The 24,705-nt window shown below is 36.1% G+C and overlaps 3 protein-coding genes and 1 long non-coding RNA gene across 22 annotated transcripts; 3 read left to right on the top strand and 1 right to left on the bottom strand.

Moving 5' to 3' along the window:
- The first annotated feature begins 1,713 nt into the window (after positions 1-1,713).
- LOC130749773 (uncharacterized) lies at positions 1,714-6,204 on the top strand. 9 transcript variants are annotated; one of them, XR_009023070.1, is made up of 12 exons: positions 1,714-2,119; positions 2,206-2,327; positions 2,939-3,271; positions 3,358-3,586; positions 3,668-3,734; positions 3,849-3,933; positions 4,034-4,123; positions 4,208-4,292; positions 4,386-4,523; positions 4,610-4,734; positions 4,812-4,884; positions 4,982-6,204. XR_009023070.1 is itself a non-coding variant. In XM_057603147.1 (7 exons), exons 3-7 carry the CDS (start codon positions 4,239-4,241, stop codon positions 5,084-5,086), a joined length of 495 nt encoding a protein of 164 aa, XP_057459130.1. In that variant the 5' UTR covers positions 3,669-3,933; positions 4,034-4,123; positions 4,208-4,238; the 3' UTR covers positions 5,087-6,204. The 9 variants fall into 9 exon arrangements, 1 of the variants encoding a protein (XP_057459130.1); XR_009023069.1 differs by having other exon boundaries at positions 2,210-2,327; positions 3,668-3,933; XR_009023073.1 differs by having other exon boundaries at positions 3,398-3,586; positions 3,668-3,933.
- LOC130749775 (uncharacterized) lies at positions 3,566-6,592 on the bottom strand. The gene is made up of 3 exons (XR_009023076.1): positions 6,516-6,592; positions 6,345-6,432; positions 3,566-3,706 (listed from the first exon to the last, which is right to left on the bottom strand). It is a non-coding gene; the product is annotated as an uncharacterized LOC130749775 (long non-coding RNA).
- Positions 6,593-9,778: 3,186 nt separating this feature from the next.
- On the top strand, positions 9,779-24,339 carry LOC130748125 (histidine-containing phosphotransfer protein 1-like). Of its 11 annotated transcripts, none has more exons than XM_057601275.1 (13): positions 9,779-10,037; positions 10,138-10,244; positions 10,351-10,418; positions 11,180-11,251; positions 11,371-11,443; positions 12,024-12,194; positions 12,766-12,912; positions 16,889-16,940; positions 19,681-19,817; positions 19,903-19,971; positions 22,637-22,708; positions 23,745-23,817; positions 24,045-24,339. In XM_057601275.1, exons 7-13 carry the CDS (start codon positions 12,803-12,805, stop codon positions 24,093-24,095), a joined length of 564 nt encoding a protein of 187 aa, XP_057457258.1. In that variant the 5' UTR covers positions 9,779-10,037; positions 10,138-10,244; positions 10,351-10,418; positions 11,180-11,251; positions 11,371-11,443; positions 12,024-12,194; positions 12,766-12,802; the 3' UTR covers positions 24,096-24,339. The 11 variants fall into 11 exon arrangements, with proteins under 11 accessions (XP_057457258.1, XP_057457255.1, XP_057457260.1 ...); XM_057601272.1 differs by having other exon boundaries at positions 10,138-10,276; XM_057601277.1 differs by having other exon boundaries at positions 10,120-10,244.
- On the top strand, positions 9,978-11,661 carry LOC130743806 (histidine-containing phosphotransfer protein 2-like). Its single transcript, XM_057596032.1, has 6 exons — positions 9,978-10,037; positions 10,138-10,227; positions 10,351-10,418; positions 11,180-11,251; positions 11,371-11,443; positions 11,599-11,661. Exons 1-6 carry the CDS (start codon positions 9,978-9,980, stop codon positions 11,659-11,661), a joined length of 426 nt encoding a protein of 141 aa, XP_057452015.1.
- Positions 24,340-24,705: the final 366 nt, after the last annotated feature.

The raw sequence follows: 24,705 nt of genomic DNA, 5'->3' as shown, positions 1-24,705 counted from the left end.
AATTAGTTTCTTCATCAAGGTTTGAGACGGTGGTTCGTGATTGTCATTTATTGCTTTCTAATTTTGATGTTTTTTATTTTAGTTTTGTTCGTCGAACTAGTAATAGAGCAGTTGACCCTCTTGCAAAACTTACGTTTCATTTTAGTTTTATAATTTGGATTGAAGAGGGCATGAGGTTTTCTCCATCATCTAGGATGATGTACTTGTCTCTATAGCTTCTTCATTCAATGAAATTGATTTTTTTTTAAGTTAGATATAAAATATATGAGCTGAGACTATTTGGACCATCCCTCTTTACTATCCACACCATCCCCTTTTGAGCGAAAATACATTTATACCCCCAATATTAAAAAAAACTGAACCATTCTAAAAAAAAACCTACTCCCCCCCCACCATCTCCCGCCCTCATCTTTCACGGTTCCATCTTCCTCTTTCTCTCAACTCTCTCAAATCAAAAAAAAAAAACCTAGCCAAAAACCTAACTCTTAACCCTTTGCATCACTTTGTATTTCTGAACAAAGAGAAAGGAAGAGGGAAGAAGGTGCAGGAAGAAGAAGAAAGGAGGAAGAAGAAGCATATGAAGAAGAAAGGAGAAAGAAGAAGAACAACCCTTACCATTTTCCTTGTCAAGTTTTCGTATTCATTTTCGTTTGCATTTATTGAAGGCTTTTGTTGAATCTAGTATTTGTTGGTTTAAAAACCCATTTCACGATGTCTGGTTTGAACCACAATTTAAATTGCGGTAGGTTAATCTTCATGCAATTTAAAATGCTACAACTACCGATCTGATATTTGTTCGTTGAAAAATCTATGATCGCGATGTCTGGTTCGATCCGCAATTTAAATTGTGATAACTACAACAATTTAAATTGCGGTACGAACCAGTACATAGAAATTAACGAAAAACGGAAATTTTTTCAAAATCACACCTTATTTGAGCTTCTATTCTTCTCTTGATCTCTCCCACTGTCGTTAAGACCTAAACAAAGTGCGATGTGTTGATTTAGAAAGAGGAGGAAGAAGAGATATGTGAGAGTGGAACAGGAAGAAGGAAGAAGGGATGGGGTTGGGAAAGTTTTTTTTTAGTATTTTATGTTTTTTATTTTAAGGGTATTTTTAGAATTAAAAAGTTTGGGGATGGTGTGGATAGTAAAGGGGATGGTCCAAATAGTCTCAGCCAAATATACGGTAGACATATGAGTGTTTGATCATTAAACAGATTGGATTTGTGAGATTTGTTACTGCAATGGAGTCAACTGCACCAAATCCATATCCACTAAACAACCTACAAATTTCACATCTCTTCACATTATCACTTTGTCTCTCTACTCATATTGTCTCTTCTAATTTTCTCCCGTAAACCAAATAAAATCACAAAAGAGAGACGAATCCATCCTTATTGTCTTCCATCATATAGGGAAAGACAAAAAAAGAAGTATGGGTTATTGTTGGCAATATAAAGGAAATTGTTCTAGTGCGTTAGTGACTTAGGTGGTGCACATGCACCACCTCTTACACAACAAGTTCTAGCCACAATTAAATAGGGAAAAAATAAATTTTAAGTCTAAAAAAATTGCGTGGCCATAAATTATCCCAGTAAGTTACCATTTTATCCTGTCAAAAAATTAAAGTTACATTTTGTATCCCTCCCCCATATTACCATTATATCCCATTCTTTTTTGTCTCTCTCCTAACATTACCATTTTACCCCCCCCCTTCTTTACCCTCTCTTCCGTCTGACTCTCAGGTTCTCCGATTCTCCGATGGCCATGCCAATGCCATGGCCTCCGATGACCATGGTGGGCTCCGGTAAAGTGCTCCGCCTACTGCATCACTGTAGAAGAAGAAGCAGCTGAGGGTGCTTGTGGCGGGTGAAGGCATCGGTGGGTTGGGTTTTGCTTTGGCTGCAAAGAGAAAGGGGTTTGAGGTTTTGGTGTTTGAGAAGGATTTGAGTGCTTGTGAGAGGGGAAGGACAGTACAGGGGTCCAATTCAGATACAAAGTAATGCTTTGGCTGCTCTGAAAGCTATTGATTCGGATGTTGCTGATGAAGTTATGAGGCTTGGTTGCATCACTGGTGATAGAATCAATGGGCTTGTGGATGGAGTTTCTGGTTCTTGGTAAATTAAATATTCATAATCATCTGTATTTAAGTGTGTTTATTATCTTCTTGTTCTCTTTACTGACTGGTTTGATTTATGTGAAGTCAGAAATGTGAACATTTATAGCACATTGTAAAACTTATCGGCTACTGCATTGAAGATGATCAGCGACTTCTTGTTTATGAGTTTATGACCCGTGGAAGTCTAGAAAATCATCTATTCAGAAGTGAGTTCTTCCTTGACTTATGGAATTTCATATGTAGAGTTTATGTGACAATGATTTCTAGGTTTCTAGTAAAAATCATTTCTTGTTGCTTGAAGAATAAACCAAAACATACAAATTGCTACCAAGTGATATGGTTTGGTTAATCTTTAACTTTATACAACAATCATTGTAGGATTCTTTCTTCATCCATATATGTTTTGTGTTGCTTTTACCCCCCTCAATGAATTATTCATTGGAGCAATTGATGATTGCATGTTGAATTCACAATGGAAGTTGGTAAGCTTGCAAGTTTCACCAGAACATCCACATGACTCAAATTTCTTGTAATATCCTTGCTTTAACTAAGCAATCAGTTTTTATATGATTTTTTAGCAATATAAGTACACTGGAGTTGTTTTAGATCATTAATGATGCACACTTTTGGTCTTCTTTGGTATTATTCACGAAGTACTTGCAATATCCAGGGTTTAACTATAAAATCAGTTTTTATATGGTATTGTTAGCTGTAGAAGTACAATGGAGTTGTTTTAGATCAATAAATGATGCACACTTTTGGTGTTTCAACCAGTTGGCAAATTGGGGCAACTAATTTGAGTTTTCATGTTTTGTAGAAAGTAGAAAGTGGAAAGATGGATTCAATGCATGTAGGCATAAATTGCATGGAGATAATGTTGCAGCACATGGAATTCGTGCTTCAGGCTGTTCTGAACCGGGTTGGTGAACTTGACCAAGCATCAAAAGTCATGATGGACAAGTTCACAAAAGTTATTTCAGGAATCAAATCATGCAAGGAAGACATTGAACCTCTGAAGGGTAAATCAAGTGCAGCATATACATATGCGAGCAACACTTTCGACACAAAATCACCAAACACTATTAGGAAACGGCTAAAAGGGAAACAAGTATCTAACAACTATGCAATGCCAGAGCTGCCTACAACAAATGTATGGCCTACTGCCCCCGAAAAATCTGAATTTTAAGTTATTTATCTAATTCTAAGCTTTCGTTAATGCCTTTTTTTTTCAAATAGTTTGGATCACTTACAGCTACTGCGCTAAAATTAATGTTAGAAAAGCAAGGCAAGAAATCCCATCAAGTTCTTGAAAAAGGATGACAATGATACCTCTACTAAACAAATCCTTCCTTTAAATAAGAGAAAATGGACAGAAGGACAACCTTACAATGGGGAATCAATTTCAGATGTTGATGATAGTGATCTGAATGAGCCACTACCCAGCTTTGGTTTTATATTACCACTGGTAAGGTGATTCTAACTTATTTTTATTTTTTATCTATCTATGATTGGTGAAAGTTGAAACTGTTTTCTCCTTTTTGCGTAGTCCATTTTGTCCAACTTTAGACCGACGAGGGAGATGAATCTGTCACAAGATGAAGTGAAGATTAGCTGTAATATATTTCATCCGGAAAGGAGTGATATGTCCATTACATTCTAAAAAATCTCAAATAATATTGGATCTTCAATGTTTTCCCATGATCATTAAGTGTATATGATATTTGCAGTGAGATCATGTTAAAGATTGGGAATCAACAGGCAACTCGAGAAGTGTTTCACTGCCTTTGTCCAGGGAAAATGGTCACATCCGAGGTAATGTTTGTATTTACATGCACATTTGTTGACTTTACAAGATTAATCTGAACATGCTCCATATATTCTCTATCTCAACTCTGTCAAATTATACATATAGATGATAAGGTTGCTTGCATGGAAAGCAACCTGGTGGCAGAATAATTCAACCCCTGCTAAGGGATTTTGGACCTTCCCTCCATCATTTGTGGTATGATAAATTACTTTAGTTGAGTTGTTGTTGGACATAAGAGGGAAATCGTTTGAAGTTTGAAATTTGTTGCATGCAATAAAGTGAAGTAATCAAAGGAACACCCTTTCCGGACATGAAACAAAGCTATGGGCAAGATTGGATGCCAAACCTGAAGAACTTAGAAATTGTATGAATCATAATCTCTTTATTATGTTTAACATTGCTTTGATCAGATTTCATACAATAAGTTTATCAGTAATGATTTTTTTTTGTCAAATAGATTTATATACCAATCCAGGAGAGCGATGGCCATTGGTATCTAGCAGTTATATCTTTTAAAGCCAGAGTTATATACCACGTAGACACCCAGCTGGATTTCAAGTGTACGGAGGATAAACAGAAGACTATAGGCTTAGCGGTAAATTTTGATCGTAATTTCTCACATGAGCGCTACTATCATTTTTTTGACACTGATTATTAATCATGTTCATGTCATTCAATTAGTGTGAGGTGTTAACTCAGATGGTTGCAACCCTCCTTGAATTAGACCAACAAATCAAAACTAACACGGTAGGGCTATGTGAATGGCAAATTGAATATGCTAGAGGCATACCAAATTTGAGATCCAGGTCGGTGTAATTCGTGATACAATTTTTGATGTGCTTGTCAGTAAATAATTCTCATACTTGTGCATTATATTTTCCAGTCTAAATTCGGCTGTGTGGATCATGAAATGGATTTCGAAGGAACAACGCTTCAAACCTATACTGTCTGGTGATGTGAGTTCCTCATGAGATAATTACAATGGCTTATATATATATAATTTTTACAAAAATACGTATATTAATGCAATGAATGTTGCAATTCAACGAAAAGGTAGTTCAGATGGATGTCGCCACAAGATTGATCATTGGAGATCATAACAAGTGCCTGCCCCATATACAAGAGGAGGCACATAGCTTCTGGAAAAAACTGACCTGAAACTGATCATTCTGAAGTAGCATCACAAAAGGATTATTCTTTTTGGTTCCACGAAGTGACTTGCATTTTCATCAATTTAAGACAATGTGATGGTAATTTTTTTTGGCTATGTGATGGTCAGCCATGACATCATTGTAAGGCTGTTTGCAATTGTGATGAAAAACCCTCACTGAGGTACTATTTGACAATGCCTCACAATCAAAGAAAATGAGATGGTATATCTGGTATATTTGTGATGGAAATACCCTCACAAATGTAGCATTTGGCATATAGTTGCAAATCATATTTTGGTGTTATGTTATTGCCAAACAATGAGGTAGGTGTTATGTTATTGCCAAATTCTGTGGAATGAAATCTGATATCAGAAAATTTGTGGAAGAATGTGACATTTGCCAAAGGAGGGCTACCTAGGGTCAAGGGTAAGGACACCATTTTGGTGGTGGTGGATAGGTTGTCCAAGTTTCCTCATTTTTATGCCTTAGACCACCCATTTTCAGCTAAGGATGTGGCTTTAGTATTCATCAAGGAAGTGGTAAAACTCCATGGTTTTCCTACAACCATTGTTTTTTATAGAGACCCACTTTTCCTTAGCCAATTCTGGAAGGAGATGTTTAGGCTGGCTGGAGCTCAACTGAAGTTAAGCACTTCTTATCATCCACAAACAGATGGACAAACAAAGGTTGTTAACAGGTGTTTGGAGACCTACCTCAGATGCTTTGTTGGTCCTAAGCCTAAACAATGGTTATAATGGCTTTCTTGGGCTGAGTTTTGGTTTAACACCAACTACAATAGTTCTGCATGGATGTCACCTTTCAAGACTTTGTATGGAAGAGACCCCCCTTATTCTGTTGAAGGTTGGAGCTATTCCCTCAAGGGTGGAGGAAGTTAATCAGATGTTTCTCCATCGAGATGCAGTGCTGGAAGAGTTAAAAGTGAATCTGGCCAAAGCTCATAACCGGATGAAAGTCCAAGCAGATTCACCCTAGTTTCCATTGTTCTTCCCCTTTTCCCAATTTCCCTGAAATTCCCCAATTCCCTGGTTCAATTCTCAAATTGATTTCCAGGTTGTAACCTCAGTTTCAGTTCAATAATATTCATCAGATTTACCAGTGTTATCATCTACTTATCCAGAACCTTATTCAAGCATCAAGATAAATATGACCAGATAACCAATATCCAATTTCCAATCAGAAATCATGAGAGTTTGACTTGCAGCCCCCTTAAAATATATAATAAAGAAGAGGGCATAAAAACTAACCATGCGGCACATCTCCCTTATCTGCATGGTCAAATTCAGAAAGCGGCATCGCTATAGACTGCAACTTCACTTTCCCACCCTGTTTGTTCTGCAAACAAAAAATTGCAGCAACATCGACAATTAGAATCAGAATTCTACATAATAGAATAGGATTAAAAAGAAGTATACTACCAAACCAAGTAAGTGTTCAGTTAATCTTATTAAAACTCTTCTGAATTTGATTTTTCAATAAGTTCATCAAACAAGCTTAAAGCATATATGACACTAGGCTTGCTTTTTTTAGCTATTAAATCAATTACCCTATGTAAATCTCCAAATGATATTGCAGAGGTAGTGGGCAGAGGAAAAATATTAGAATTCAAATATCTTTTTATTCCTACTACTACCAAAAGTTAAATCTTTATACCACTTAAATAGAATTCAAATCAATTCAAACTAACTAAACTCCTAAAACCCTGCAACTCATGACTGACACCTCAACAAAAACATATTTTGGTTGCTACAAACCAGGACCATTACTAACATGATTTCCTAACTAGCTGCATACTAACAAACACCAACAAATCAGTAAAATTGAGAAAGAGGTCAGTTTGTAATGTAGAAGAACAAAAGCATGAGATTGTAATGGGAACAAAAGATTTTATTACCTCAAGTGGGTGAGTTTCCCCTGCCAACTCGACCATGACAGGTGCATTCATGCTGCTCAAACAGAAATGCAACAACTGGTGTTATAGCATGACAAACAATCAACAAACAGAATCTTAGACTCTAAAAAAGTTGAGAAGAAAACCTGATTTGAAGAGCACTAGTACCCAAAATCTTGTCTCTCTCACCCGAGTAAGTACTCAAAAGGTTCTCCATTTTCCTCCTCCTCGTTCTTGTTCTCCAAATCCTGCTCAATCCAGTGATCCACTAATAACCCCCACCGGTTCATTCAATGCTAAGTTGCATAAACATAAATTTACAAGAGAAAGAATTCAATACCTCAATCTCAGGCTCTACTGGATCATTTTCCCCCTGAGAAACCATTCACACCGCCCCTGCGAGTTAAGAGAGGGTGTGAGAGAGGGAGGCGAAAGGGGGAGCGTCCGCCAGAGAGGAAGCGAGCGAGTTAAGTGAGAGAAGAAGCAGAACCCACTGCGGAGTGGTCGGCGCCGGCGAGAGAGGGAGAGATGCAGTGGAAGGGTATAATGGTAATGATGCAAAAAATAAAAAAATACTAAGGGATATAATGGTAAAATGGGAGGAGGGATAAAATAGTAACTTACCCTAACTTATTTACAGCCACTCATTATTTATGGGATCTAAGTCCTTTTACTTGAACTAGAAGTCTCAACCACATGCATGCCCTTCACAAAGCCACCTTGCCTTGTGTTGAAAGATTTTTCTACACTAATACTACTTTCAAAATCCTCAAGATTCAATTGTAGTATAGCATAGGGTTTTGTCGTATCCGCAGGGAATTGCTAACACAAATGCCGTTCTTTAGTAAAATTACCCAAGCAATAGATTTTCAAAAGGCTGATAATTGTTTCGGTGACCAAAACACATTCAAATTAAACAAAGCGAGAGTAAAAGGATTGATATCAAGAGAGAAAGCTGTTGGAATTGGAGTTCACCGTTTAACTATTAGTGTCCTATGATTCTATATGAATATTCATTCCTATCCATGATTCATCTACACCATTTCTACCCTACTTCATTGATTCCTCACATGAGTGGATATCTATAACTTACTTTCCTAAACATTGATTCCTCACATGCATAGAAAAGCTAAGATATCTTTAAGCTCAGATGTTTAAGGGACTAACAAACCTAACTCTATTCCTAGCAATTAGATTTATTAGATGATTAACTCTAGGTCGGACTCTAGACGACATAGCTTCCGCTCTTACGCCGAATCAATCGATATGTTCTAGGTGCGCAAACTAAAACATAGCATTAAGAACAAGAGAAAACCATTGAATCATGTAATAGAAACGATATTTTCATATAGAAATCAAGAAGAACAAATCATAGTTAAAGGCTACATCCAAATCCAACAAAGAAACTTAGCAACCCATATCCATGGATTGCTTACAAAGCTTACAAGAGGAAACTAAGGTGAAAGCGGTGACCCGTGTCGTCCTTGGTGTGTCTCCAGCACGATGGATGGTGGATCAAAGCTCCCAAAGTTCCTTTCCTTCTTCTCTATGCAATCTTCTCTCTAAGAGGTCCAAAATATGTCAAGAAATGCCTCAATTCTGATCTGGTCGAGCCTTTTATAAAACAGGGCAACAGTTTCGCTTAAGCTGATAAAGGTGTCGCTTAAGCGAGCAGGTTTCTTCACCTTCAGGTAAGGTCTTTGGCTTAAGCGAGACCAATTCTCGCTTAAGCCGAATTGTCTTCCAGAACCACTGCTACTGCCATGTAATTTGGCTTAAGCGAGGAAACATTTGGCTTAAGCGAAGTTCAATATATCTGCCACTGCTACTGCCATGTAGTTTGGCTTAAGCGAGCCAACTTTTGGCTTAAGCGAACTTCAATATTTTTATCCCATTTTGATCTTCAAATGGTTGGATCTTCTTGACTTTTCTCCTACAATAAAAATCAAAGAGTCTAAATGATAAAACTAACATATCTTACATTTATCTATATAAAAACTATCTACTTACTAAATTAACCTTATTGAGGGATAATTTGAAAGATAACGTACACATTTAGAACAGATAAGTACCGAAATTAATATAGAAAATCAGGTAAATTTGGCACTTATCACCTTGGCCTTACATTCTGCTGTTTTCGTTGAGCATCAGCACGGAAAGGCCTGGGCTCTGTCCTCTCCAATTGACGTTTCCCAAACTTTGGAAAGTTAACATGCATCTTAGTTCTTCCTATCACAATACAATCCAGCTCCTGTTCAAGTTTTTGAGGATTCTTTACGCCAGCCAACCGAACAAACCCAAACCTCCTCCCACTTTTATCCCTCTTTGGAGATATGAAAACATCCCACACCCTCTCATATCTCTGAAAAACCTGCCACAACTGCTTCTCTCCCCACTGATCAGGGAAGTTCGTGAAAAAGTAGGGTGTCAAGTCACTAGGAGAGCCATTTTGTCTCACCCAGCCACCATCACCCAGCCACCTTGCCCGCCCACTCTCTCTCCCACTCTCTCTCCCTCTCTCTCTCCCTCTCTCTCTCCCTCTCATTTTTGTGCTTCCTTTGTGTGTATTAATAATATGTGCTTTCCCTTTTACACGGACGGGTTCGGGCTTTGATGGATTGATATTTTCTCAACCGAGCCCGCCCGAATTTACCCACACTTAACCGTTTTCTTTCACCCGTTGACCCACCTAAACCCGCCCGCATGCACATGTTTGACTCCGGTTTCCTCAGGTTCCGGTGGGACCGGATATTATGCCCACCCCTATAACCCACCATGACATTCACCCAATAGAAACGAAGTCATGCAAAGAAGGATCCAAGTGGGAAAATGTGGAGTCGTCCCTTCCGACGCCCTGCTCTGCCACCTGCCCCTGGCCGTTGGCCACAAAGGGACACACTACACCACCACACCCTCTCCTCTTTCCACTCTCACTCTTCTTCTTCTTCTTCTTCTTCTTCTTCTTCTTCTTCTTCTCTCAACAACTCCAATGGCTCTCACTGCTCACAAAAATCGCCTTCAATGCTTCATCCAATCCATGTACGACGAGGTATCTCTATAAATTACCCCTTCCTTCTTCACCCACTTCACAGTTTCGCATTTTCATCTCAGAATAGAAAGTGGCTAGTTAGTTATTGTTATTCTCGCAGGGGATTGTGAATGAACAGTTCTTTCAACTCCAATCCATGAAGGAAGCTATTCGGCCAGATTTCGTTGTCAGAGCAGTCACTAGCTTCTGCGTTTGTTGCATTCGATTGTTCTCTAATCTCACCGATCTCATTTAACAATGTCACACCATTAACTTTCAATCTTCTTCACTTTCTAATTTTAGGTTAATTCTGACCCGGTGTTCTCATCTGCAGCTAAAACAAGAGGTGAATTTTCCAAAGGTTCATGTTCTGGCTCGTGAACTATATGCAAGAACCACCGGGTAACATATAACTCCATTTCCTTTTTTTTTTCGGGTGTTGTTAGAAGTCCCGCATTGGCTAGAGATATGACATAGATAGTCTTTATAAAGGGTAGAGCAATCCTCGACTTTTGTTGAACTAGCTTTTGGGTTGAGTTAGGCCTCCCAAATTCTATTAGGTATAATGAAGGCGATGAGGTTTTAACTTATGGCGCTTTATGCAAACTAACCAAATCCTGGTTCAACAACCGGGTAATTTTTTTTCATTTTCTTTTTGAGGTGTATAGTGAAGGCAATGACTTTAAAATTGAAATGTATGAACCAAGTGGGTTGGCGTAGTGCTTCAACACTTCGTCCCTTAAGAAAGTGGTTGGAGGTTCAAAACTTATTGGTTAGTCCCTACTGCTTAGTGCGCTGACCGTGGGGCGAGGGAAATATATAACTTTAATTCCTTTTTTTCGGGTGTTGACATAAATAGTCTTTGTAAAGGGTAGAACAACCCACGACTTTTGTTGAGCTAGCTTTTGGGTTTGAGTTAGGCCTCCCAAATTCTAATAGGTGTATAATGAAGGCAATGAGGTTTTAACTTATGGCTTTATGCAAACTAACCAAATCCTGGTTCAATCCTAGTGGCTTATGTAACTTTTTTTTTTCTGTCAACAGTAAATTATTATTATTCAAAATGGAAATTTATGAAACTTACTGGATATTCTGTACAAAATAATTTGAGATTAACTGTATGTATGATTTAAAAACATTATGCTTTTCACTGGTTGTTGCAGTGTTGGTGCAGAGAATGTTAAGCGTGAATGTGCTGAACTTCTTTATGCTTCCGAGATGAAAGATAAGAATCAGTAAGAAAACTGTTATGCAACTTTCGTAAAATTGTTCATAGGCATCTTGGCAACATTATTCTACAAGTTGGTCTTGCCACATGGATCAATCGATAATGTCTTTTCTTCTGATGTTTCAGTTGCTATCAGGCACTTTATCGAATCAAGAATGAATTTTCTTATTTGAGGAGAAAACTTGAAACCCTGGTCCAGGTAAATCATAATCACTTCTGGTCCGTGTAGCTTAGGCATTCATGGAACATCTGGTTCTTCTTCTTAGCAAACAATGAACCATTTTCTTAAGTTTGTGTTTCCATTATAAGTTGGTTAATTCAATACTAAAATATCAATATGTATTGAATTCTTAGGTAACTGTTGCTACTTGCTACATGATTTTCTCTGCACAGCTGTCATACACTCATATTATGTAAGGAAAAAAAAATCATGTTAATGGGTACATATTGATTGGTCTTGTAAATGATTTACTTTTTCTGAATTGAGAAGCCTGGAAATTGAGAATTCAAATTGAAAAAATAGCTAAAATACTTAATCAACATTAATGTTCTCTAGAAATATCAGATGGTTGTGATGTTGTGTTCTGTATTACTCAAATAAATTGAAAGCATTTTCTTTAAATTTAGTTTAGATCTTTAAGACAGAGAGAAGAAGGAAAAGTATTGTGGCTGTGAGTGTTCTGCCTTTTCCATTCTTTGGTTAATTTGGCTTGACTAAAATGCCTAGATAAGGGAAAATCTTCACCCCACTTTGATGTTCAATACATGGCTTCTTTCAGAGAATCCCATTTGTGTAGATGCACAAGAAGTGGAGAGCACTTCTGTTTGAATTTCTTGTATTTGCTGTCTTCTTTGATTGCTCTGGGTCAGCACTCAGCAGGATGTATCTTTTTGGCCTCTTCTCTTTGTAGTTTGTACCCATTCCCTCTTTGGCACTAGTTCTTTCAAAGGTAAAGGGAATTTTTTGTTGTTGCTCTCTATTCAATACTAATAGCTTGTGTTTAGAATAGAGAGAAGGCAGATCGTATAGTTTGATCTGAGTGGAAAGTGATTTCATTGATTAAGAAAGAGTAGAAGAGAATACTCTTATATAGAGTTCACAACTAATCAGAAACTATAATAGAACCTAACTTTTGTTACAACAGAACCTAACTATAGTTACAACAGAAAGATAACTATGGTTGAAACTTGAAACAGAAAACTAACTATGATTGCAACGCATAACATGCGCTGGGCTATAATATCTCAATAGTTTGAGAAATTATCAACTCTTAGGGATTGATGTGTAAATTTCAGATCTTATGGTCTTGTTCCTTGATATCGCACACTTCTTGCGTTTTCCTTGTGATGTAAAAAATGCAGATTGATCTGGAAGCTACTAAATTTAATTTCATGTTGTCTTTCTGAGAATAGATTCAATATATGTTTGTTTTAAGAAATTATAAATCAGGATTGTAGTAAGAATTCATAGATTCATATTTTCTTATTCTCTCCCCCGCCCTTTATTTCTTACATGTGCAGATGGAGAGGCGAATTATTGATCTTGATTCTTGAGAAGATGCAGTCAAAGAATGAATCACTTATTATAGCAACAACTGCAGAAATCTGGTTTGAATTTCATATATGCTCTGCTGACTTCAGTTGTTGGTTGATCTGCTGTAGCCTCAGGTTTGGTTGGTTGAGGAGTGTGATAATTCAGTTTAGTTACAAACATGTTTATCCTTACTCAATTCAAACTCTTATTTTACTGTATTGTTACCTATAAAAGTAAATCAGAATGTCTTACTAGTGACATACATATATGAATGGTTTCAACTTGAATATTTCAAATTTTATTTTATTGAGAGAAGTCCTCGGGTTTCTCTAAATTTGAAATTCAACTAATTTAAGCAGCAAAATTTTCTCATCATTTCATCCAAAATATTGATTTAAGCTTAGTCCTTTGGAATTGATTTAGGCTTAGATCAGATTCAAGAACTATCATCTCATCCAAAATATTGGATTTTATGATCACCGTTGTTAAATTTAGGGTTCTCATCATTTCTGATTTTGGAGTGGGAAGAAAGAGAAAATCAGATTTTCTTTGTACCATGCTATCATTTTTCTTATTTGTTGGAATTTAGGCTCCCTTTGGACAGCTGCATTAGTTAATGCTTCCATTGCTGTTTGAGTTTAACGTTGACAAGCTGAGAAGATGCTTGGACGTATAACTCTAATAACAAGTTCGAGGACTGTTCACCACAACTTAGTTTATAGAGCTATCTGTGTTATTTTTGGTATGGAAAAATTTGAGAGATTGATTTCATCTTGGAGAATTCATGGAGAGAGGGAAACTAAGACACACAACAATGATTTTGTACTAGACCACTTTTTTCCAATACGTGGCCTAATAACAAAGTTACTTCTAAACCTGAAAACCTGAGTTTCTGTCATTTTTATTTAACTTTTTTTTTTGTATAATTGGAAGTTTATAAAGTAAGTTTGCTCTTAACATGGTACCAAAGCCTCTTTGGCTTTATGATCAAATGCAAATTTCTTTCATAGGGCGCGGGGTGGAGGAAATTGGGGTAGTTAATCTCCAAATATAATGGCCCTTTTATCCAGTGTTATAAAACTGGCTTGATTGGGGACCGATCATATGACTGGTCCAAGCCGTTAATCTGATTAGAAATGCACTTAAATGAATAGAAACCGATAGAATTAAAAAGAAATGAAATGAGTAAAACCCAAAACACCATCAACCATCCGAGAAGACAATACACAGAAGAGGCGACACAACAAAGGAAATGGCAGTGGGAAAAAGCGAGAGAGAGATAGACATGTTCTGCTGTATAGCTCCAAGGTGAACAATGTGATAAGAACCTTGGGAGAACCGTACCGCCAAATCTAGATATTGTAGTTGGAAAGCCCAGGGCCTGATAAACCCACATTAGAATTCCATACCTTGCAATTGGGTCTTAACATCCCACCGTTGGTGTCGACCTGTTTGTGATATTGGAAACAATTAACTTCCAGCACATTGTCTCAACTTATATTCCCATCTTATTGTACATTTCCTTAGAGACTTGAATGTATGCGTTGCCAAAAAAATATGAGGAGAAAGACTGTGGATCCCATACTTAAACACGCGCCGTTTAGACTTTGAATCGGATGCTTATTTATAATCTGCTGCATTTTAGATTGGAATGAACTTGTGAAACCTGTTTGAATAATTTATTAATCACCTATTCACCTGTATTACTTAATTGCACAATTAAAACCTTGGGGGCTTCATAAGGTGTTGATAGTTATCTATAAAGGATTGGTTTTGGTCATATGCTTGATATAATCTGTTTTTGAACTGAACTTGTAAAACTTTATGGAGTAATTTTCTGTTCATGTTCATAATTTATTTGGCTTAGTTCCACAAGGTTAACCTTAGGGTTAATATACTAATAATCATTTAGGAATGGTTCTAATATCAGACTAAAAGTACGTCATAATGAACTTAGTGTTCCAGTATTCATTTCAATCATTTGGTTATTTTTGTATTATATATATATATATATATATATATATATATATATATATATATATGATCTTTCAATTACCTCAACAAATTATTCTTTTGCCCAAAAAGAATAATGCTTTAGTGTTGAAGATAGGAAATTTTAATGCACGTCTATAAGACCGGCAATGTTGTAGAAAATTGAATGCTAGGCAGTAAGGAACCATCAACAAAATGAGAATGTTACGTCGTGGTCACAAAAGACAAAATAGGATTAGCAATGGAAGCATTAGAGAAATAGTTAAAGTAGCACTTACTGTAAAGAAGATGGCAGAATTTCATCTTAGATGATTTAGGCATGTGTAAAGGAAACCTGTAGAAACACCACCAATAAGGAGAGGAGTCTAGATGGAAGATAGTCCACTAGTTAGAGGTAGAGGAAGATCAAGAATAACTATAGGTCAAACCATTAAGAGGGATTTGGAATTAAATGGCATGTCATTAGACATTTCATCATTCATGATAGGATGTTATGGCGTCTTTGATCTATGCAGCCGACCTCACCTCTTGAAAAGAAGGTTTTGGTTGTTGTATCGGGCTCAATAATGTAAGAGGACAAGGTTTGTTTTGGTGGATAAGATAAGATATGTGATCGAAAACTTCCTTTTCACTATGTCTCTGATTTTACTAAATTCCAAAATTAATAGATGTGCAAGAAAATTTAATTTTAAAAGCATGATCTATCAAGAAATTTTACTTTCCTTTCTAAGATTTTGCTCGTTTTGTCGAATTATGTGCTTGTTCCCTCGTACGCTACCACATATGCATGTAATTTTTGTGTGATCATCTGCATTGGGTTTGAAATCACTGCTATGAAAGTGATAAATATGCCTTTCTTCATCAAACTTATTACTTTTGTGCATGTGGTGTCAACCAAGTTACTAGAGTAACAAAAAAAAGGATTTTGGAATTCGGATATATTTGATTTATTGTGTCAATGTTAGTTGCTGACTGGATTGTATACCTTAGTCATATTGCCTTCTGTTTCTATCTCAGTTGCTACATTTCATGCAAAGAATGTTTACTTGGATATTAGTGCGATAGTCTTTTCCTTTTCTTTTCCTATCCCTGTTTTGTTCTCACTTGTTGCTATATTGTACTACATGTCAGATATGTGGAAGTGTTATTGTCAAACAACCACTTAATCCCAAAAGCTTAAGCTGTTGGGTAAGGGCCACTTTAATGGTTTTATATTATATTCTAACACGCCCCCTCACGCAAGAGCCCTTTGGGCTTGAAGCGTGGATAAATGCACAGGCCCACCTACCATGTGCTTAATTAAATTCCACTATTTTAATTAGAAAGTGAGGGGAGCAAGGATCGAACTCTAGACCTCTCGGTCATAGAGGCTCTGATACCATATTAGAAATTTGGAGGCCTATACTCAACCACAAAAGCTAGCTCAAGAGTTAAGGTTTGCACTATCCTTATAAAGGCTATCTATGCTCTATCTCTAGCCAATGTGGGACTTCTAACAATATTAGAAATTTGGAGGCCTATACTCAACCACAAAAGCTAGCTCAAGAGTTAAGGTTTGCACTATCCTTATAAAGGCTATCTATGCTCTATCTCTAGCCAATGTGGGACTTCTAACACACCCCCTCACGTCCAGGACTGAACAACCTGGAACGTGGGATCAACAACAACGGGTGGCCCAATAATGGGAGGTCTCCACAACAAACAACAAATGGATCTAGGATAGGCTCTGATACCATGTCAAACAACCACTTAATCCCAAAAGCTTAAGCTGTTGGGTAAGGGCCACTTTAATGGTTTTATATTATATTCTAACAGTTATATTGTGGTGGCCAGTTTTAGTGCAGTTGGAGGGTGGTCAAAGAAGACTATTTTGGATGGTAGTATTTTAATTCAAAATTGTCATATTTAAAAAAAATTAACTAGTAATTGAATTAATTAAAGTTTCTGTGATGGTTTGTGATTACAATAGTATAGTTTAAGTTTGATGTGTAATGAATTTATGTGAGTAGATCGATATGTCTGCAGATAGATTGTTTTTTCAATGATGAATATTTTTTTTCTTATTGCAATGATAATTCATTTTACATACTGTTGAAGTTTGAGCTTAATACTTGACAGGGCATTACGGTGTTGTATGATCCATGTAGCCGACTCTACCAAGTGGGAAAAGGTTTGGTTGTTGTATTGAAGTTCGAGTTATTTCTTATTTTGCAAGCTTCAAGAAATTATAGAGATTTCTGGGAATACATCAATACGGTATACAGTATTACAGTGGCGGATCTTTGAAGGGACTAAGGGGGGCCATGGCCCCCCAAGTTTATCTATATATATATATAAAGAGCAATATATTTACATATATATATAAGGGATGTATGAAGTGAGAACTGATGTTTATTGTGAGAAATGAGAACTAATAATAATAGCAGTTGCATTAAAATGGGTGGTTAAGATTAAGTTTCTTATTAAAAAATTACGTGACCTCTGCTCCAGAACTTCCCTCTTTTCATTGTCACTTTTTTCTGTTCTCTCTATAGTTCGAAATCATAAACACAGGGCGCACCGGAAGAATTGTTCGCAGTGCTTCACAGTTCACAGTACTCTGCTTTTCTCTCATCCCCAGCACTCTGTTATTCATTAAGCCTTATGTAGAATTGAATTGATCTGTTGGGATCTATTAAACCATTCCCTCGTATTTCCCCTTTTTTTCTGTCTATTTCGATCTCTCACTTCCACTCGCTGCACTGTCCTGTTTCCACTAGCCCCACGAAGAATAATTGTGGAGAACACTCAATTGCACCTTTGCCTTTGGGTCATATGTATATGTGTGTGTGTGCACGTATATGTATTGTCTATTATGGATCAAGAAAAATATGGTTCACAAGTTAAAATAGTTTACTTGATGAGGGACCCATAAGAAGTATGTTGTAAATAACATATACTAAATGTTACCTTTTATAACTAGTGAAGAGATGATTCATGTGAACTAATTTTTAACTTAGTCCACTATAGAACTGCTCATATATAGCATTATGTACCTATATAAAGAAAAAAGTTATATTGACACCTCAAATTCTCACATCTAGAAAGAGATTAGAATATAAGGGAGAGAAATGAATGATATGATTGGTAATGCGTTAGAAAAGAAGAGGGAGACAGAAATAGAATGTGAGTGAAAATTGGACGGAAGAGAAAGTGAGGTGTGAATGTATCAAAACTATAATAAAATCTGTAATGTTCAAGGAAAAGTTTCCAACTTTTTTACATTTGTCTCTTAGAATGGCATGAATGTTAATTTTCAAATTTTAGTGGCTAATTTCATAATCATTAATGCTTTAACTCATTATTACTTACAGATTAATTAATGCTTAATTAATGATTAATTCACATTGACAGTTTCTATCTCCATTCTCCTCATTCTGCTCATTTATTTCAGAGCTTTTGTTTGTTTCTATGCATTTGGGTTTTGAACAAAGGAAACTTCCCCTTCCTCTCTGACAATGGCATGAATATTAATTTGCAAATTAGTGTTTCATGAGAATTTCTGCTGAATTTAGTTAGGGCATGTGACAGCCAGTTTCATATATTTGAGAGTTTTTTTTTTTGTCTATGTCTATGCATTTGGGTTTCATATCTGGAATTAAAAAAAGTACATCCTCTCAATGCTAGATAGTCTCTTCCAACCAAAGCGCTAATAATCCTTATGTTTTTGCTACTCAGAGGGAGCTATATTATGCTTTTAACGAAAAATGACAAACTGGGTTCTAAAAGGATTCTTGCATGGACATCTGTTTTGAATGTTTGATGAGGTAAAATAATTCCTTTGTAGGTGATTTAATTTTCATTCGTGTTTAACTATTTTCCAGGGATAATTCTAGTGTTCCCATCCTTCCTCTTCAAAATTCTGCCTTTCTCCCCTAATTTTCTTTTGTGAGATTGACCTTAAGAGCTCGTTGTAGATGCAGTAATTTACAGCTTGTCTCTGATAATGGCATGAATGTTATTTTGCAAATTTCAGTGGCTTATTTCATAAAAATTCATGCTGAATTCAGGGTAACTGACAGACAGTTTCTATCTCTACTCGTTCTGCTCATTTTGTGTGCTTTTGTTGCTGTCAATGCATTTGGGCCTTAAGTTAAGGAAACTTCTCCCTTTACGTTTGTCTCTGAAAATGACATGTGTGTTAATTTACAAATTTTAGGGGCTAATTTAATAAAAATTCATGCTGAATCCAGGGTAACCGACAGAAAATTTCTATCTCTACTCATTCTGCTCATCTATTTTAGAGCTTTTGTTGTCTCTGTGCATTTGGGTTTTAAATCTGGAATCAAAGGTACCACTTCTCATGCAAAATAGACTCGTCCAACTGAAGCGCTAATCTTCCTTTTAGTTTTGCTTCTCTACGGAGCTACATTCCTGCTTTTTATAAACAATGGCTATGCCTATTCTGAAAGGACTCTTGCAAGAATACCTGATTTCATTGCTTGAGGAGGTAAAAACATTCTAGGTGATTTAGTTTTTATCCATGTTTAAGTGTTTGCCAGGGATCTCTCAAGTGTTCTCATCCTTCCTCTTCAAAATTCTGCCTTTGTTCCCTAATTTTCTTTTGTGAGGACTGAGGATGACCTAAAGTGCTCGTTGTAGATGGAGTGACTTACTGCTTTTCTCAGTATTTGAAAATTCAAATTACATTTTAATTCCCTTCCTTTGAATTGTTTCAATATATTTTTTTCTTTCTAAAACTGGGATCAACTTCCAATGCAGAAAGTCAAGTGATTTAACTCTGTTTTGCATTTCAGGTGTACATGAATATAATCTTGTTCTGGTCTAGCACTTTTCTCCTGATTTTAAATCACTGTTTTGAAAGAATGTTCATATGTTTGACTGTGTTCTTTTCTTTCCATTACTTGCAGGGGGTAGTTAATAGTCAGTTTAATGCAATCTTGTGTCCGATAAACAACAGGGACCGAGCTCGAGATCATGCCGTGCAGCTAATAGAAACTTATTTGGCCGATGTTGATATGATCCTTTCTGAACTTTCTCTCCATGTGTAATGCTTCTGCTCATTTCATAGTTTTCTATTTTCAAGCTGATTATCTAACTAATTTTTCTTACTAGCCTTTTTATATTTACAGTGATAATTCACAAGTTGACCTCTATATGTTGGCTACCCTAGCTCATGAAATACAGGATAAGAGCACCAGGTATATTGCAATTTCTATCTTACAGATATGCTGGGTCTTAAAACAGGCATCCTATTCAGACACTATGCATCTTGATAATTTTGACTGTGACAGTGAATGCCTGAACAAGGTAGATGTTTGTGAAACATTCATTTCTTTTGATAAAGGAAATATTGATGAAACACAATATCATCCTCTTGTCTTTAACTAAAGATGTTTTATTCTTTTTCATTTTTTTCCCTGTTAGATAGTCATGGTAAATTTGTCAAAAGAAATCTTGACCTACAAGCTTGAGCTGTTGAACAATGGGTTCGGAATTTTTTCATAGCCCTAAAAAGGATTTTTTTTATACAAAGTTAAATCAGGCAGAAGTACAACACTGGTTGTGACATTTACTTGCCAGTTCCTGGCTGTGGATGAAAAGGACCCCTCTCCCTCCTCGGGCTCCCTATTATGAATCCCTTAGGCACCATCTAGTAGTGGGGCCTCCCGTAGGCCCTAGCACCGAAAGGAAAAAAAGAAGACTGCTGGAGTAGATAGAGCTAATGATCCCTTTCTATCAGTAAATCCACTGATTAGCTACAGCTAATGATCCATATCCATCTGGCAAAACAACTCTTTTCAACTGCCATTTTTGTGTCTCTATTTGCTACCTATCCGCCCCACCCTGTGTCTATTTGCTTAGAGATTATCTGAGATCTTTTTGCTGGTTAGTTTAATATGCTCTAGTAATTGATTGCATTGTGTATAGTCCTGTAGTCCTCTCCCTCGTGCTTTCAACCAGTGAACAAACAAGATATCTTTTTATGCTTATTCATTTCCGAGCACATGATAAACCGTTGCATGTTCTCATAAACGGGAATGTAATATTAACTTAATTCATTATATTTTCCAGGAATGCAAAACAGAAACTTAAATACACTAGAAATTTAAAATTGCAGCTTGTTATATACTTTCGTGCAATTCTTTATGGTTACTTATTATCAAGTTCGTGTGAGATGCCTTTTTAATGTTATGGGAAATATTTTTAAAGGCAACCTGATGCTTTAAAGCTTCCTTCATGGTTGGAAGGGTTGGACCTATTGTGGGTCTACTGTAAGTAGTTTTACCTTGTATTTTTCAGAGGCTGATTCCACAACTCAAAATCTGTGATTTCTTAGTCGTATGGCCGCAAATGCAGTCAACACACTGAGACTCCTCTTCTAATGAGAAATATGTTTATCATGCTTCTAATGAGGCTGCCCTTCTGTTGGGCTAATAAGCATGTGAAATGAACACTTGTGTATTGAGTGTCCTTTTGTCTAAATAAATACATGAGAGGTCATGTCTTGTATGGATTATAAAGAAATTTCTGTAATCTCTTATATCTTCATAACATACTGGTGCTCCTCGGTCTAAATGTTCAGAGACATAGTTATAGGTTTGGATTTGTTTCTCCGTTGGCACTAGTTGTTGACATTAAAATGCTGCACTTCTGAATTTATTTATTACAAATGCACAATTTTAGTGGTGCTTGAAATATATTACACTAGTTACTTTCTAATTTATATAGTTTTCTATGGTATTTATTGCATTTAATTATCCATAACTCTGCTCTTTTATTCAGTTCCCATCTGGTATTAATAACATTAAAACTTGACTTACCTTACACCACTCGTATGATTTTGGTAAAAACTTTTCTTACCTTAAACCACTTGTATGATTTTGTGTAAGATAACCTATTTGGTGAGGTCAATCCCTGTGCATAAGCACTTGTGCACAGACACACAGGTTTGCATATCCTTGTTTGAAAATTTCCTGGTTTGATCGCAGAATTTTAGAACTAACTTATTAACAAACAAGCAAAAGTTTCAAGATTAAATTGCTTTTTTCTTTCTTAGAATACAAGCTATCTTCACTATAACAGTATATCATTGCTTTTATCTGTGTGTTAGAATGCCTGTTTGTCAGTATTAGCGATAAAATGTTCTAAAAACTTAAGCTATTAGGTGAAGGTGCCATGTAAGAGTCTTATGGAAAAACTCCATTTTATTTATAAAGTGAAGGTGTCAGAGATGAAACTCTTGACATATTGGTCATAAAAACTTTTATACCATGTTAAGGACTGACTGTACTGAAAGTTTAAGCTATTAGATGATGGACCCTGAATGGTTCTTATTTCCAATCTAACATATGCAAGAGTCTTTTGTCTTAAAGTGTGGACAATGCATAGATATTTTTTTTATCATATTCTGAAGATCAACTTCAGTTAGAGGAATGATTGAACTTTTGATCCCTAAATCATCAAACCTCTGATATCGTGTCAGAGACTAACTATCCTAAAAGTTTAATTTGTTAGGTAAAGCTTTGTGGATGGTTTTTATTTCTAATGTGGGAATAATCTTGAAGCTTGAAATTGTCTGTCTTTATTTCCTTACTGACATGTTTTCATCTACTCAATATGATACAGTACTGGAAAGCAATGTAAATGCCACTTTTTTGTTTTATGAGGATGTTTGCCGCAGCAACTCTTAAGAGGAAGCTTGTGGTTGTTTAGAAACTTCTGATGATAACTTGAGATGTGCCTATGATGCTAAAGTATTATATAGTTATATTGCTTATTTTTCTTATAGATTAGAGTTCAAACTTGATATTACATCTTTCATTATTTCAAGTTATATCTTATTATTTGTAGTTGATGTTACAGCATTGGTGCAGAGCATATGACTGTTGCATGTTTTGATGTCATTAAAGCTTGTGAGGAGCGGCGCAAAAAAAGGTACCCTGTCTTCTCTTCATTGTCCTGTTTTTGAACTTTTGTCTCTGTACAAATATAAAGGACAATCTACATATGTAATTTCTACATATATAATTATATATGTATGTATATATGGATGGCTAACTAGTCACTATAGGAGTTTGGTTTCTTGGTCTCCTTATATGAGCTTCTACTTAGAGAAAAATATAACGGATACCTATTCTTCAGTTCTTGCTCTTCATTCCAACTAAAATAACAACGTAGATTGACAGTCTCCAGGTGCCAAGTATGCTTTTCTTGAGTCCAATTTGGTCAAATAAATGCATAGATTGTCTCCAATGCTCCAGTTCCATCTCCCATCCATAGACGCCTTATGTTCCCTGTTTTGACCCTAGATCAATCTGATCCTCTCTAATCCTAAATGCTGTCAGTGTCTACCACCACCAGCCATATTTGACTTTGCACGCTTTTGTGGTCTGAATTACAAACTCAAATTCTTTCCCTCCACACCCTCTTGAGTTTAAGGGGGCTTTTAGAGTAACTATTATAGCTAGGTATTTAATATATATTTAGTGTAATCAGCGTGTTATCTATATTTAATTATCTTTCCCAAACTCCTATATTGATTAATGATCTTTCCTTATTGTCAATATTTACCACTATATATTCTCTTGTATTCTATAAGAATTGCAAATAATATCTCTATATTCCTTCCATATAATTTTAACAAGGTCGTCCTATGTGTTTTGAAGTCAGTTCTTTCCTTTTTGTTCTGTAATTGTATCTTGATGTTGCCACATTCTCTTATTTTAATACCACAGTGCTTTGTTACATGCAAAAGCAAAACCTATTATTGTTTTTCTATTAGAGCATAGACTAAATAGTTGTTTTACAATGTAAACATTTTTTGCTACTTGATTGACTCACTTGCACTTAAATTCAGAACTTCATTCGTGAAATGCTTATACATTTTCTATCGGGAAGCCATGATGTTATTGTCTTATGTTATGTTGATGTAGTTCCAATCTAATTTTTGTTTCTGTACTTTATTGTTCAGATTTTCTCAAACCCTGACCTGGCTTAAACATGAGTTTGATAACACCAAGAACAAGTTGAGCTCCCTTGTTCAGGTATACTACATCACTTATTTTTTTGGATGACTTGTTATTTTGCATCTCAGTTGCAAAATCTACCCTAAAGAACATAACTGCATAAACTAGTACTTAAAAATGCACTTGGGGTGCTGACTGCAAGAAAAAAAGAAACAAAATAAGGAGGAAAGTTTTCCTTTTGTTACTTGAATTTTCAAAGTTCCCATTGTATACTAATATGTTTGATTATGCTAATTAATTTACAGATGGAGAAGAGGATCGTCAGACTTGAGGAGAGTTCACAACCACCTAACTAGGGTCCATGTGCTGTTGACTCCTCCTTTTGCCGGATCTGATAAATTCTGCTTTCCAATGTGTTTGTTTCGAAATTCTAAGTAGTTGCTGCACATGTATCTCGTTTGCCTTTAAAAAGGATGCTCCTAGAAACATCATGCCTTTTTTAGTTCTCTGTTTTCCTTGGATGCGCTTTTGCCAACTTTCAGATTTTATAATACTTCTCCATTGGCCGACTCTATTGATAATTTACTTGAGGTTCGTCTATCCTGTGTTGTGTTTTTCTTTTAGGTTTCCATTAGCTGAAGTTCGTGCTAAAATCAGTGTTGTTAGTGGCAAATGGTGGAGAGCCAAAAACTTGTCATATTTGATAAATAATGATGTCGGATGACGGATTATGACGGGATATCCGCCATGGCGAAAAGCCAAAAACACGCCATGAGATTCCACCATGGCGCCGCCATGACCGATATTTGATAACAATGGCTAAGACTCAAGTCATAGTACATCCAAATGTGATTCCGCTTTTGCTTATCACAACTTTTAGTAACTCGCATAGGGGAGGTCTTTAGTAGTCTAGCATAGATTGTAAAAGAGTTTACGAACACTGCCATGACCGATATTTGATAACAA

This window comes from Lotus japonicus, chromosome 3, assembly GCF_012489685.1.
Source record: "Lotus japonicus ecotype B-129 chromosome 3, LjGifu_v1.2".
Taxonomy (NCBI): domain Eukaryota; kingdom Viridiplantae; phylum Streptophyta; class Magnoliopsida; order Fabales; family Fabaceae; genus Lotus; species Lotus japonicus.
Note: the sequence above shows the minus strand (reverse complement) of the source record. Positions and strands in the feature narration are given on the sequence as shown.

Bases quoted from the DNA above. Each gene is read 5' to 3' on its own strand.
- LOC130749773 (XM_057603147.1), top strand. From the start codon at position 4,239: ATGAAACAAAGCTATGGGCAAGATTGGATGCCAAACCTGAAGAACTTA. The intron at 4,293-4,385 runs GTATGAATCATA...TTTGTCAAATAG, and splicing joins ACCTGAAGAACTTAGAAATT to ATTTATATACCAATCCAGGA. The intron at 4,885-4,981 runs GTGAGTTCCTCA...TTCAACGAAAAG, and splicing joins AACCTATACTGTCTGGTGAT to GTAGTTCAGATGGATGTCGC.
- LOC130743806 (XM_057596032.1), top strand. From the start codon at position 9,978: ATGGCTCTCACTGCTCACAAAAATCGCCTTCAATGCTTCATCCAATCC. The intron at 10,419-11,179 runs GTAACATATAAC...TGGTTGTTGCAG, and splicing joins CTATATGCAAGAACCACCGG to TGTTGGTGCAGAGAATGTTA. The intron at 11,444-11,598 runs GTAAATCATAAT...TTGAATTCTTAG, and splicing joins AACTTGAAACCCTGGTCCAG to GTAACTGTTGCTACTTGCTA.
- LOC130748125 (XM_057601276.1), top strand. From the start codon at position 12,803: ATGCAGTCAAAGAATGAATCACTTATTATAGCAACAACTGCAGAAATC. The intron at 22,709-23,744 runs GTACCCTGTCTT...TTTATTGTTCAG, and splicing joins GAGGAGCGGCGCAAAAAAAG to ATTTTCTCAAACCCTGACCT. The intron at 23,818-24,044 runs GTATACTACATC...ATTAATTTACAG, and splicing joins AGTTGAGCTCCCTTGTTCAG to ATGGAGAAGAGGATCGTCAG.